Source organism: Camellia sinensis, chromosome 9, assembly GCF_055761805.1.
Source record: "Camellia sinensis isolate YWXY chromosome 9, ASM5576180v1, whole genome shotgun sequence".
Taxonomy (NCBI): Eukaryota; Viridiplantae; Streptophyta; class Magnoliopsida; order Ericales; family Theaceae; genus Camellia; species Camellia sinensis.
The window spans coordinates 117478417-117493372 of record NC_138969.1 but is presented as its reverse complement, the minus strand read 5'-3'; the positions used below and the strand labels follow the sequence as shown (position 1 = coordinate 117493372).

The window sequence follows — 14956 nt, the reverse complement described above, 5'->3', positions numbered from 1 at the left end:
TTGTTTATGAAATTTTGAAGTATTTCAAAAAAATATTTACATGTTAGATGTTTATGAAGACATTTGAAAAAACTTAAACTTATTTTAAAAATTTGTGTTAATAATTTTTTTTATGATTTTTATGAGAGTATTACTAGGAGTGTCATGAAAATTTAATATCAAAGAGAGAGAGACAGAGAGAGAAAACAAAATTAAGGTTTGTGCTTTCAAATTTGTAGACACTAGGAGTGTCATGAAAATTTACCCCCACCAATTATCCCACAAAATGAAATTAAAATAGAAATATAATATCATGAATACAAGTAAACACAAAATCACAACAATGCTGCATTGCATAACAACAATATATTGTACGAGTTCACATTAGAAACATACAAAACTTAATGCACCATCTATTCCAATAGAACATGGAAAATGATAGGGAGAGGAAAACAAATGCATTTTGACAGATAAAACAGAATTTGTTAGCTGGAGAAACAATCTCAAAGCCAAGTGATTGGTCCAATTAGGAGACTAATAAAGTTACGACAGACGAACTACCGCCTTCAACAGCACAGAAAACAGAACAGGTAGCTCAGTCAAAAGCTTCCGTTAACTGGGCCTCCTCAAATACTGATCTTCTACGTAAAGAATTTCAATCTCTATCAGGAAAGACGAAAGAGTCGCCTTTCAATTCCTGGAAGTCCAGTCAAAATGATGACTCTGGTAAGGAATGGGGGGTTGACAGAAAACTAAACTTGGGGGCTGGACAAACAAGCTCAAAGCCAAGTGGTTGATCCAGTTGGGGGACTAATAAAGTTCAAACAAACGAACTACCGCCTTCAACAACACATAAAACAGAATAGGTAGCTCGGTGAAAAGCTTCCCTTAACTGGGGCTCGTCAAATAGTGATCATCTACGTAAAGAATTTCAATCTCCATCAGGAAAGAAGAAAGAGTCGCCTTCCAATTCCTAGAAGTCCAGTCAAAATGATGACTCTGGTAAGGAATGGGGGGTTGACAGAAAACTAAACTTGGGGGCTGGACAAACAAGCTCAAAGCCAAGTGGTTGGTCCAGTTGCGGGACTAAGTAAGGTAAATATTGTGCAAATAAACATATTATTTGCAACAGTACAATATTGCCCTCACAAATAAACATATTATTTGAGACGGTAATGTTGCCATCTCAAAAAGTACATCTTTACCACGTAATTTACACCGTCACAAAAAACTCCATAGCGAAAGACGCATTTTCTAGTAGTGTACCCACCCACATCCTAACACTTAACATAGAATTGTAACCCTTTTTGATTGATCATGTGCCTTTTCAAATGCATAAACATACATAAAATAGAAAGGGTCAGCCTATATTTTGTTAATGCAAAACAGGACAATAAAGAAACAAAAAAGAAAGAACAGTCTACATGGTAAAATTTTGGTAGTACCTATCAAATATAAGGTGATCCAAATCCACACCAAGAGCCAAAGAGCACAAGATCCTGCCTACATAGACATATTGACGTGCTTGTAATGAATTGATACCAACATGCTTGTAGTAACATAGCATCAAACAAGCTAGCTGTTTGTAGACCTTTCACTGCACATCACAACAGGCCCATGCCTGCTGTCTGTCCCTCTAGCTCCAGAGAATCACTGAGGCACTCCTCTGTGAACCTAGATATTGCATGCTTCTCCTCTAGTGTCTTTATCTTCTTATGAAGTTCTGCAATCTCTTTATGTACTTTGCTGCTAGTGAGCTGCATAGAAGCTATCCTCTCCCGGAGCTTATCAATCTCCCTATCTTGTTCGGAATCGATGACCTCTTTAGAATCTAACAGTGCACGTTGCTCTCCAATCTCTTCATCCAATTTGGCAAGGGTGAGGTTTGTAGAAACGTTAGCTTGGAGACCAAAGTGAGAACGCACCACTCTCGTCAAACGACCAAAGGCAAATTGAATTTCAAAGCTAGCATAGTGGCCAAGCATGAAGCAGTGAAACCAACTCAATAGTAGATTTGTAGTAATGTCCTTGACCTTGGTACTCAACATGCAGTTTACAGCATCACATACTGTCATTATGTATAACATCTTTGCCTTTGGACTCAAATTGGACATGCCACTGAAGTCCCCATATTTCCCAAACAAGGTTCCTAAGATGGGTGCCAAGTTCTCAAGGATCATATAGTCATCGACCTTGATAAGCTTTGATGTGGAATTCCAATTTTCCCAAGGCATTGTGACTTGATTTTTTGAAACAAGTATTTTCATAATCTCAGTAGAGGCCTTGTCTAAATACAAGGAATCTTTTGGATTGTCACTACTATCACCTTGGCTGTCCCTCCTATAGGTATCAAAAGCACCTTGTACTTCCTTCTTCTCGTCCCCATTGAATGAATCTAAAAATTGTTTTAATGTCAGTGAAGTTGGCTCCTGAAAAGTACCAAAGCACAAAATCATGACAATAACTTTTTGAAGCAATTAAGCTTTGCTAGAAGCTTAAGTTAAAGAATTCATAATGGAATTAAATCTAAAAAAATAGCTCCTGTACACAATGTACTTTCACTAGAACACTAAGGCAGATTTTACCTCAACTTGCTCTGCAGCTCTATTGCTCTCTTGCTCTGACCACTCTTCCTCTAGAATATGAATGATCTAACAGGCAACAATAACTTAAGTTAGAACAACTGATCACCGTATAAGTTAAGTAAAGAGAGGACAAATAATAAAATATGGGATCAAATCACTAAAATTGATTACTTTTCTACATTTCCATAATTGATTCTTTTCTAGAAGTCCCAGTTTTTACTTCATTGAAAAGCCACTAGAAAGTGTCAAAAACATTTTATTTAATGTAGAAGTTTCCATAGGAATTCCAGTGTATTTGTATAGATCCAGAAACGTAAAGAACAAAAAGAAAAAAATAAAAAAAATCTGTGTTTGATAACGTTTAAATTTTCAGTTTATATTTACAAAAATTTTATAAACTGATTTTTGTTTATTTTTTGTTTATTTTTAAAAAAACATAAACTACAAACGCGTTTGGTAATTGAAAAAATGTTTAAAAAAAATTTAAAATATAAAAAAGAGTGAGAAATGGCAAGTGGTGGCAAGTGACAGCAGAAGACGGTGGTGACGGTGGGTGGTGGTGGTGGTGGGTGGGTGGATGACGGTGGCGGTGGTGGTGGCGGGTGGTGGTGGTAGGTGGGTGGCGGGTGGTGGTGGTGGGTGGATGGGTGAATGTGGCGGGTGGTGGGTGGTAGCGAGTGGGTGGGGGTGGTGGTGGTGGTGGTGGTGGTGGTGGTGGTGATGGCGGCGGCGGGTGGTGGTCGTAGGTGGGTGGCGGATGGCGGGTGGTGGCGGGTGGGTGGTGGGTGGTGACGGTGGCTGGGTGGGTGGCGGGTGGGTGGTGGTGGTGGTGGGTGGCTGGTGGTGATGGGTGGCAGGTGGTGGATGGTGATGGCAGGTGGGTGGTGAGTGGTGGTGACAAGTAGGTGGCGGGTGGTGGTGGCGGGCGGTGGATGGTAGTAGCGGGTGGATGGCAGGTGGATGGTGAGTGGTGGTGGTGGCGGTTGTGGTGGCAAGGGGTGGGTGGTGGTGGCTAGTGGGTGACAGGTGAGTGGTGGCTGGTGGGTGGTGAGTGGTGGTGGCAGGTGGTGGTGGGGGGTGGCTGATGGGTGGTGAGTGGTGGTGGCAGGTGGTGGTGGGGGGTGGTGGCGGAAGACGGTGGTAGAAAATAGTGGCGGGTGGTGACTAGTGTTGGGTGATTAAAAAAAAAAAAATTCAAAACTCAAAACGGAAACACATTTTTTGTGTTTTCATTTTTTAGCCAAATTTATAAACTGAGACCACTGATTTATAAATCAAAAATTTTATCAAACAAGTTTTTATTTGAATTTTTAAAATTTTTGTAAATATAAACAAAAACCTGAAAACGTAAGTGTTACCAAACGGCACCTTGTAATCTAAACTAGAAAGTATTTTGTGCTACAGAGATAATTTTTTCATCAATTATTAGTTTGGGTTTAGGCAAAACAGATTTTCCTCTAAAAACCAAAAAATGTCTCAAAACATTATAAATGGAAAATTCATTCACTACTATCTTGTTTAACCACCCAGTTTATGGTTGATGTAATTGCACCATTCTAAAACATGGCTGATGTAGGACAGCTCTGCGACAACTTTAAAGCTGAATTTCCAAATATTGCCGCTTCTTTGAATTTACTTTTCCTTGTGCTTCTTCTACTCTAGATCATTGGCTAGACGGCATTTTAACAACTTTTTACATTAATTGTAAATACAAATATACACCCTCAGACTGAGAGATCTCCCGTTACATTTCCATACATCATTGATGTGGCAGTCAACAATGACAGATCTCCTATTACGTTTCCATAGTGGAAGTCAAGAATGCACACTATGGAACCTTAGCAACCAGACATGACTGCATCAAGACAACAGTAGGAAAACCACACCCTCAATTAACTAAATTAATGAGCTAAATCGTAACTTGACTATAAACCCAACGAATTAAGTCTCCAATGTCTTCTAAAACTTAAGTGCCATAGGCCAGTTGTCATTATTAACCCTAAAAACATATATTAAGAACCCAAGGTAAATATACAATTCTTTAAACTATATAAATAACATGATTCACAATCTATAAAATTAGTCAAGAATTTTACTAAATAAAGCATGCTTTTAAATGATAAGCATATATTTGGTGTGCTATTATCATCAACCAAAGTGTATAATTTTGGAGTGGTACTAAATCTACATCACATGCAGCTGTACCCATAACCTTTCCCACTTACATAGACAAGCCCCACTATGCCAGAGGGCTATGAATATGGCCGTTCAAGCAATGGATATAGCCACTCCACATTCTGATAAAATTTTAATCTGTTTTAGAAAACTAATCACTATTCCAATTTTAGTAGAGTAAGGTAAAAGGAGAAAGCAATTTGCATTGGCATTATCCATTAATTAAGAGAGTTTAAAGCTGCATGTAATTGACGTTGAAATTCAACAAGGATTATCCACAAATTCATGAGCCACAAAATCCAAAGTAAAATTTAAAAGAAACTCTTGAAATCAACTGAAGCATTTGGGTTTGAATTAAAATGATGTGAAAAAATGTGACAACTGTTCTTTCTTGAGATAGTTTTAAAACAAAAAGAAGTTCGATTTTAAAATAAAATATTTCTTTTGATTTTAAAAGTTCCTTTCAATTTATGCTTTTTCTTTTTTATTTTTTAGGGGCCTTTCAATTTGTGCTTTTGAATAATCACACCATGATTAGTTGACTGACATGTACTTTCAGACAATTATAAACCATGACTTCATTTTTCAGATAAAGCAGATAAAATAAAACAGCTAGGGTCTATATCCACAGCCTTGTTTACTGTATACACAACCCTCTCGCCTATGGTTGGATCATTCCGTTTAAGAAGAAAGACTGCGAATACAACCATTTAAGCTATGTATAAAAAAGCTCCCAATGGAATTTTCTTCTACAGTTGAATCAACATAAAGTAAGAAAAATTAAAAATAATTTGTGAACAAGTGATGATTTGATGAATTCAACTTTGTGTTGAAATGAAAGGTCAAACTTAGAATCCCAGCGAAATACTATAGAAGATTTTACCAAGAAGTCCCGGGAACGAATATTTTACACCAATCAGTCTTACATAAAAAAATAATAAAAATATTAGTAGAGCAATAAGTCCCACATGTTAAAAGCAGACAGTGATGCCCCTCAGAGCAACACACGCTTAACAAAGCTGTCAGGGCTCTCTAATTTGTTTACAAACACTTAAAACTAAAACAAATTTTTCTATTCAAATCCGTTTTCTTTAAAATTTACAATTTTTTGAATCTACTCATTGAGATCTATTAAACAAGTTCCATATTGATTATGAAAAATTGTCCCAGAAAAAATTGTAGTGTGTCAATTTTGAGACCAAGAAACTATGACAAATCTCAGATTATGTGGAACTTTTTCTAATTGAGTTTAAAAATGTCTTGAGCTATTTTCTTAGTTTTGCAAACAAGAAAATGCAACTTCTCAATTTTGAACTTGAAGAACTGAAGCATGTCTCAGTTTTGAACTGAAAAAACTGAGACATTTTTGACTTTCTTTTTCACAAAATTTTACATTCAATATGGATCTTGTTTGATTGATCTCAACAAGTAGATTTCAAAAAGATAAAACTATTAGACATTGCTATGGGGAACTGAACTGAACAGGGATTGAGCTATCTGGTTAGTACTGCAGATGCACCATTGCAAGCAGATTTAACGACAAAAACACAACAGATAACCAGCTTTGCTAGGATATGTGTCAAGAATGTTGCACCCAATCAATTAAATGCTTACTTTGATATTTACTAGGAGAAGGACACATTACTAAAATTGAAGTTTAGTACCAATAGAAACCATTGGTGTGTAACAAATGCAAAATATTTTGACATAATACGAGCAAATGTTCTAAAGTAGCAGGCAAGTATGGAGACTATTGAGTCCTATTACTGAAACAGATAAAATAAAGCAGAAATTTTCAGGAGTAGAAATTATTATGATGGAACAAGGGGAAGAGGGAAAACCTCTAAAACAGCTCACAGGAAAAGAGATCAAATAGAATGAGGCCACATGGCCCACATCTATTGCACGGCTACACAGGTATAATAGATTTTGGAAGCCTAAAGTGAAGTCTATGGAACCAACGACCATCAATAAGCCTTTTGGTCCAACAAGTGTCTATGGTAGGCTTTAGGAGCAGATGGTATGTTAGTACATTCTGGATTTGTCGCAGTTTTGGGCTCTAATATGGATCCATGGATCTTGTTGTGGGTCAAGTTATTAAGAGATTGTTTGGGATGACCTAAATAAGTGTATTTTTTGTCTTTTTACGAAAAGATGTGCAGAAAAATAAAGAGATGATGTGATGAAAAAAAGATAAAAAGATAAAGTGTGTACTTATTTAGGATAGCCAAACTTTGCCTAAGTTAGACATTATCTATGAAGCATGGACACTCCAAAATTGGTGCCGTGGCGGTATCCGACACGAGGACACGCCAGATGGTGTGCCCCTTTAATTTAATGAATTTTTTTTTTTTGTAGGGGACGCGGCGGGGACACGACATGAGACACAGCGAGGCTCACTTTTTCTTTTTCTTTTTTTTTTCTTTTCCCCCTCCCTTCTTTTGCCTCTCTTATTTAGTGCTTTTGTGAAAAATATTGTTGGATGTTGAATGTTTTCCACTTTCTCGTCTTAATTCTTGTTATCATTTATTATGACTTTTTTGTGAATGGATGATCTATTAATTCGTTTAAATATAGTAGTTATATTTATTAAATTAATGTCACTATATTAGTGTTTGTTAATTTTGATTTAGGATGAATGTAATATGAATCTACATACTACATAAAAATATATATTTTTTTTTAAAATTCGCCGTGTCTCCCGCCTTGTACGTGTCCCCATTTTTTGGAAATTGCCGTGTCCCATGTCTGTGTCCATATCCGTGTCCATGTCTATGTCTATGTCTATGTCCGTGCTTCATAGGACATTATCTATGGGTTTTATTATATTTAAAATAGTCTTTGTGGTCAAAAGGGACAAATTTTTTCTATTTTGAATTCATTATCATAGTCATAGTTGTCAAATCGGGATTTGTATCGTGAATCGAAATGACTTCATACCGAATCGTAAATCGAATCGAATCGAATCGAATCGAATCGTGAATCATAAAGATTCAGTCACTTTTTTTAAATTACTAAAAAGCATATGTCTACATATTTAAATGTTAAATATATCTTATGAATATGAAATATTTAGACTTAAATCAATGAAAATATTATTTTGAATGATAATCACGTAAATTTGATAGGTAGAAGTTAACAAAAGTTTCTATGGTAGATCACCTCACCATCTTATCTTTCTTTTTTTTTAGATATTTTTTAATATTTTTTATCAACCATTCTTAATAAAGATAATAACCAAATAGACAAACTATCAATTTCTAAAGTAACAATAATTAACAATGATATTCAGTGTGTTTGGTTTGGGTTTTTTAGATTAAGTTTTTTGAAAATTGAGTTTTTTGATTTTCGTATTTTTTTGTTTTTAGTGAATATTTTTAAAATTTTAAACATTTTTTTTTTTACTTTTTTAGATGCACCTTAGTTAGATGTATCTAAAAAGTAAAAAATTTGTGAAAAAATATTTAAAAAAATTAATAAATACATAAAAATACAAAAAAATGTACTAAATTCTTGAATTTTTTTTTTTTTTTGTATTTTTGGTATTTAGTGAATTTTTAAAAGATTTTTTTTATAATTTTTTTACTTTTTAGGTGTATTTATGTTAGGTGTCTAAAAAGTAAAAAAATTGCTTAAAATATTAAAAAAATTCAATAAAAACAAAAAAACACGAAAAATAAGAAGTAGAATTTTCTGAAAAATGAAAACAAGCAAGCTGAATGATATTTCGACAATAAGAATTCATACTTTTCTATGTAATACTGAGCAAATAATAAAAAATAATTATTTAGAATATTTTATTTTAAAGCCTAAAATATTTTAAAAGGTATAATCTAAGTAGCACGGACACAGACACGGGACACGACACGGATACGCGGACACGCAATTTTTCAAAAAATGAGGGACACGACACGTTGGAGACACGTTTAATATATATAATTTTATTTATATATTATATGTAAAATTAAAAAATATATACTATTTGTATTTATTTTTATTTATTTATTTTATTTATTATATGCAAAATTAAAAAATATATACTAATTTTATTTATTATATGTAAAATTAAAAAATAAATATATTATTTGTATTTATTTATATTATTTAAGACCAAAAGAAAGGTTAGGGGTTGTATTATTTATTTATTTATATTATTTATTATTAGTATATAATTTATTATTAGTTTATAAATATATATATATATATATATATGTATATATATTGTTAGTATATAACGTATATAGCTATCGATGGTTGAGTCGAAAATTTTAGCGAGAGAGAGAGAGAGAGAGAGAGAGAGCAGAGAGGGTCAAACGATGCGCAGAGAGGGAGACGAGGTCGATGGTCGATCGATGGTCAAACGAGGGTCAAACGAGGGTCAAACGAGGGCGATCGATGGTCGATCGAGGCGCAGAGAGGGAGACGAGGAAGACGAGAAAGACGAACAGGTTAGGGTTTCTTCTCTCTGTCCTTAATCTGTCTCTCTCTTCCCTCAACCTATCTCCCTCTCTCTCTTTTCCCTCGATCTGTCTCTGTCTCTGGCTCTCTCTCTTTCTCCTCTCCAACAGTTCTAGGGCTTCTTCGATCCACCCACCTACGTGTCTGAATCGTGTCCTCGTGTGTCCAACCTCGTGTCCGACTCTGAAAAATTCTGAAAAAAGGGGGACACGCAGGGGAGAGTGTCGGACACGTGTCAACAGCGTGTCGTACGCGTGTCCGTGTCCGACACTAATACGCAAGCCTCAGGGACGTGTCCGTGCTTCATAGGGTATAATAAACCTCACATGTAATATTCAATTATATTCAATTTAACAAAATAGAAATAGATAATTCATAGTGTTACTTTAATCTTAAAACATCTTTAGAAAATATATTATGATTTTTTTAAAGAGAAAAAAAAAATGAGAAGAAAGATTAAAACAACAATGATAGAGACCACTAATTTTGGAGCTCTAAAAATACCACTAATGACATGGCACTCAATAAAAAAAGAAAAAAAATACAACACCAAGGCCAAAACATCAAATCATTCATGGTGGGACCCATTGCCACATCATTAGTGGTAGCGCTAATTAGTGCTCTCACTCATTTTTCAGATTAAAAATATGTTAGGTTAGACTAAATCTGATTAAATCTCCTATTAAAAACTCTATGATCACTAAAATAACAACAAATCATGTATATATGTCGGTTATTTTGGTTTTAAATGTTATTAGAAGTTGTATTATGTCATTTTCACTAAAAAGATAGAGAAAAAAAAGAGTCGAAAATATGTCGGACACAATAATTTCCAAAATTGCATGAATCGTAAAATCGTGAATCGATTGCGAATTGTGCGATTCACTAGAGATTTAATTCCAAAATAGATTCACCTCCAAAATAGATTCACCTATAGATTCGTATCGATTTTACAAAAATTGTGAATCGAATTGGGAATCGAATCGCGAATCGTAAGATTTTGATAACAGAAGTCACAGTGTAAATGTGATTACAAGTTATAGTAATATTGGTGTAAAATATTTGTAGTTACCAAATATTTTTAATTTCTAAATTGGAGTCATAATCCTTTAAAAGTAGAAGAGTCTTATAGCCTATAATCACGTGCTACGTTACACAGACTCGGGTGTGGGTATTGGGTGCGAGTGCGAGTGCGGGTGCGAGTGCATATCTAGGAGTGGGACCAAGGTTTTAAAAAGCGGCCGCAACCGTTATGTAATGCCGTTACGTAACGATTGTGGTGGTTACCGCCACCCGTTACGGCCGCTTTTGCAGTGTGATTGAGATTCACAGGTGTGTCGGCCGTAGCGGTCGTAACGGCCTGTTATGCACCATTACGTAACGGTTCCGAACTGCTTCTTTCAAAAAAACACAAAAAAAAAAGCTAAAAATGGAGAAAGAGGGATAGAGAGAAGAGGGAAGATAAAGAGAGGAGATGGAGGAGCAAGAGATAAAGAGAGAGAAGAGGGAAGATGAAAAACATGTTATTAACTTGTTGAAGCTATAAGACCTATACTATTCTATTTAACTGCTATCACTCAACCATTTTATTTGTGTGTATCTATCTATATATTGTTTGAAAATAATAATAATAAGTGTGGTCATTATCTATTTGGCTTAGTTAAAATATGTATATATATATTTAGGTTCTTATTTATTCTCTTACTTTTGTCGTTGTTTATCTTATATATAGTTAGTGATTGATTTTTTGTATAATATAAAATCATTAATTATTAAAATAAAATGTAAAAAACTCAGTTTATAGTGATTTAAAAATATGAAATATATTGGATCATACTTCAGAATTTACAAAAATTGATCAATATTTATTTTAAACCCAATAAATATGATCATGGAAAAAAAATATGCGTATCGGTAAGTTTTTTTCCAAATTGGGTGAAAAATAAAAAAAATTCATGGTTTCAGTTACCGCAACCGTTACGCTACGGCCTTTACACCCCGTAACCGCAACTGCCACCATTACGGTGGCCGCAACCGCTTTTCAGAACCTTGGGTCGGACACTTCAAAATTAAAAATTGAGGATATGTAGATATGGATCCAAATTTGAATGCGGGTACGAGGATACGTTAAATAATTATTTTTAAAATATATTTATTATATGAAAATGAGTTAAAAAAAGTTAAGGAATAACAAATTTATTAAAAAAAATAACAAATAAAAATTATTGTAGGCATAAAAAAGTTATATTATTTATGATATATTATATTATACAATATTTTTTTTTGTTGAATGATAATATGTAATATGAATAATAGTATATATTATTATATTAATATAATTTATATTATATAATCCAAATCTAATTTAAAAGAAGGAAACAGAGAACAAAGAGGAGAAAACAAACAGGAGAGAGAGAGAGAGAGAGAGAGAAGAATGCAGACTGAGATCGAGAAAGAGAACAGAGAGAAGATAGAAGAGAGAGAGAGAGAGAGACCGAGACCAAAGGGGAATCGAAGCCCTAGGATCATTTTCTGGGTGGAATCGACTTCACGATGATCTCCTTCGATTCGGTCAAGCTCGGGTCTAGGGTTAGCGTTTCGATCTTGCTTCGCCACTTGACTTGCTTCGCAAGGTTGAGTTTCAGCCCTCTCTCTCTCTCTCTCTCTCTATCCATCTCTAAGTTTCAGCCATATCTATTTGTATCTAGCCGTATCCCGGCCGTATTCCGCACCTGTACCCATGTCGTGTCGTGCCAACACGGATACCTCTCACAAGACAGAGAGTCCGTGTAACGTAGATTACGTGTAATCTCATTGATTCAACAAAGTTGATATTTTACCGTTTCAAGGGCAAAGTGTTCTTCTTTGCATACATACTCAAGTTACTATTCCCAGTTACTGTTCACAGCCTCCTTTTCAGCCCCTAAACCTTAGCCAATCAAGTTAAAATAGTCCCCAGCTCCACTCCCAACGCTTTCGCCATTTAATGCATGCTTGAACCTTTGATTCCAAAGCTGCACAGAGAAATCTAACCTAGTTGTTTGCAGAGAATTTCACCTTCTTCCTTCTTGCAAACACTTGAATTCTTCTTCTACTTCATGTAACCCTAAATTCTAGAATCTAATCCAACCCTAAACTCACCATAACAGCAAGTTTCCTAAAGTTGTCCTTCATCATAGAACCACGACAATTAGAAATAGTAAGTGAAATTGTACATAACTCAGCAGATGTACTCAAAGATACAGAAACAAAAAAATGCCAAAAAAAATATATATATATATATATATATATGTCCTGGTTGCAGAAGAAATTATATCAGTTGTAAGCACTAATAGTAATATGATACAGTGAAAGCCCGGTAAAAAAGTATTATTAAAATTTTGGAGTCCACACAGCTAAATGTAACGAATATTTTTTTTTTTTTTTTGGGTAACTTAAAATTTTATTCCACAAGGAAACACAATAACTAAAGTAACAAGGGCATACCCCTGCACTCTTGAAAAATGTTAGGGATTTGATTGTGGGAACTTCATTATGTCAGGATAATAGTATTGCAAAAGCTGCCTAGGGTCACTGAAACAGAGATAGAGATATCTCCCAACTTTGAGATGGAAAGAAATGGGAAGAGAAAGTTCAAAAAAAGGGGAAAGGCCAAGGGGAAATGAGAAACCCTGCAAAGGGATTGTAACCAAAGAACCCCAGATGCACAAATTATCAAAGTTGCTGCTTAGAATATTAGGGGTTTAACTGACCCTGTAAACCAAACATTAAGTCAAGAATCTTCTGAAACCAAATCTAACAGAGAAAAGATTAAGCAAGATAATCTGGAAAGCACATCTAATAATTATTTTACAGATTGCAAGGTTAAAATATTGATAAAGAAAATATTGAATCGATATGGATATGCTCGGATGATAAGTAAGAGGACCATGTAAACACTTAAACGCCGCCATGTTACATGATACATGGGCACAATGGTGTGAAGGAAAGAAAAGCTTTACAAAATCATCTAACCCGATGAAATAAAACCACAAATGATGATCACTCGATTCTCATGGGATATTTTAATGTAGTCGGCGGTGCTCATGAAGAAAAGGAAGGCATTGGTATTACTATAGTGCAACTGAAACATTGAATAAATACTTGAGGGAACTTGGGATGTTTGAGATGAATGCTAGAGGATTTTGGCTGACTTAGAATGACAAAATGGAGGGATTGGACCCCATTTAAAGCAAATTGGACACAGTACTCATTAATGACAAAAGGAAACAATTTTTTTTCGGAACCAAACCTAAATTTTTGCCACCAAATGTTCAGAGCACTGTCCAGTTGCCCTAACTATCAAGTTGGATTATAAGAATACAAGGGAATTGTCTAAGGAAATCAAGGTGTCAAGATTCTGATGGCAATTATATGATCAAAATAAGGATGACAGAGATGATTAAAACAAAATTTGAAGCATATCACCTTCAACGAAGTAGAAGCAGCATATTACAAAGGGAGGGAAAAAAAAAAATTGTGGGAACAGAGCCAAGAACAAAATATCTTAGACCCAAGAGAGAATACTTTTGAAGAAAATAAAGCAATAAAAAAAAAACCAATTGGTTACTTCCAAAACCTACTAGGAAGTAGGAACAAATAATCATTACGCTGTAATTCCGAACAAAGACTAGGAGATGTGATGAAGCAGAAACTTCAAAGGAGCAGAAAGAAGATTTACAAAAGCCTGTTACTCCCGGAGAGATTTAGAAAATAAATAAATAAATGACAACAATATTTTCAATCAAAAGGGACAAAACACCTGTTATAGTTTCAACAGAACTGGGCGCTTGTAGTTGATGAATTTACAAAAACAGTATAAATTTTCTTCAAAAACAGGAAGAATATTAAAGGAATGGAATTCTACAGCAGTAGTGCTGATCCACGAAGTCAAAAATCCAGTTCAATGAAAATTTTCAAACCTATGTCTTGCTGCAAAACCATAGCCAAGATCATTACGGACATAATGAAGTCAACACTTCACATCACTGGTGCCCAGCAATCTATTTTCAAAAAGGGACAAAATTTACAGAAAACATTTTCTCATAAGGAAATTAGATAAAAATTACCTCAAGGAATCTCCACCTGAAAACAATGGAGTAAAGGTAGGTATAGTGAAACCATATGACTCAGTGAAACCAAGACTTCTCCTTGATCTTAAGTGCTGGAGTTCCCATAAAATGTTTGCTTGGCGGTAAAGAGTGAATTTTCAGAGTAAGATATTCCATTGTTTAAAATGGTGCAATACAAAGGCATTTTTAAGGGAGAAAGGGGATCAAACAAGATAACACCGTGTCCCTATACCACTTCTTACTGGTTATGAAAGCATTCACAGATTTTCTAGATTAGCATATTTAACATAAAGAAAGAATTAGAGTTCAATTTTCATCACAAATGCCAAGAGACGGATTTTACCTAGTTTCACACACATTTTCCCTTTCCCTTTCTAAATCTCTTCCAAAATCACCCATCCAAACACAATGTTAAGGAAATTTTGACGCTTCAGCCCACAAATTATATGCATCATCCATTCCATGTGATGTGTATGAAGTAAAGAAAAATGAAGATAAACAGATAAATCAAACAATATGATTTATAAATTTTAATTTGATGTGTAAAACTGAATGCAGACGTACCTCAGATACGGTGCAATGACAATGAGCAACATAGTGGCAATCTTTACAGTAATAAGTTGGGTGGGCCAGCACTCTTCTTTCTTC

The 14956-nt window shown here is 34.7% G+C and overlaps 1 protein-coding gene across 1 annotated transcript in view; it reads right to left on the bottom strand.

Annotated features, from left to right (window-relative positions):
* Positions 1–1263: 1263 nt before the first annotated feature.
* The window catches only part of LOC114310169 (uncharacterized), a 34013-nt gene continuing 20320 nt past the window's right edge, over positions 1264–14956 (bottom strand). Inside the window, exons 2-3 of the mRNA XM_082887490.1 lie at positions 2565–2630; positions 1264–2408 (exon numbers count right to left, since the gene is read on the bottom strand). Coding sequence (XP_082743616.1) covers positions 1584–2408; positions 2565–2630 — 891 coding nt within the window. The 3' untranslated portion in view covers positions 1264–1583. The remainder of the gene's footprint in view (positions 2409–2564; positions 2631–14956) is intronic.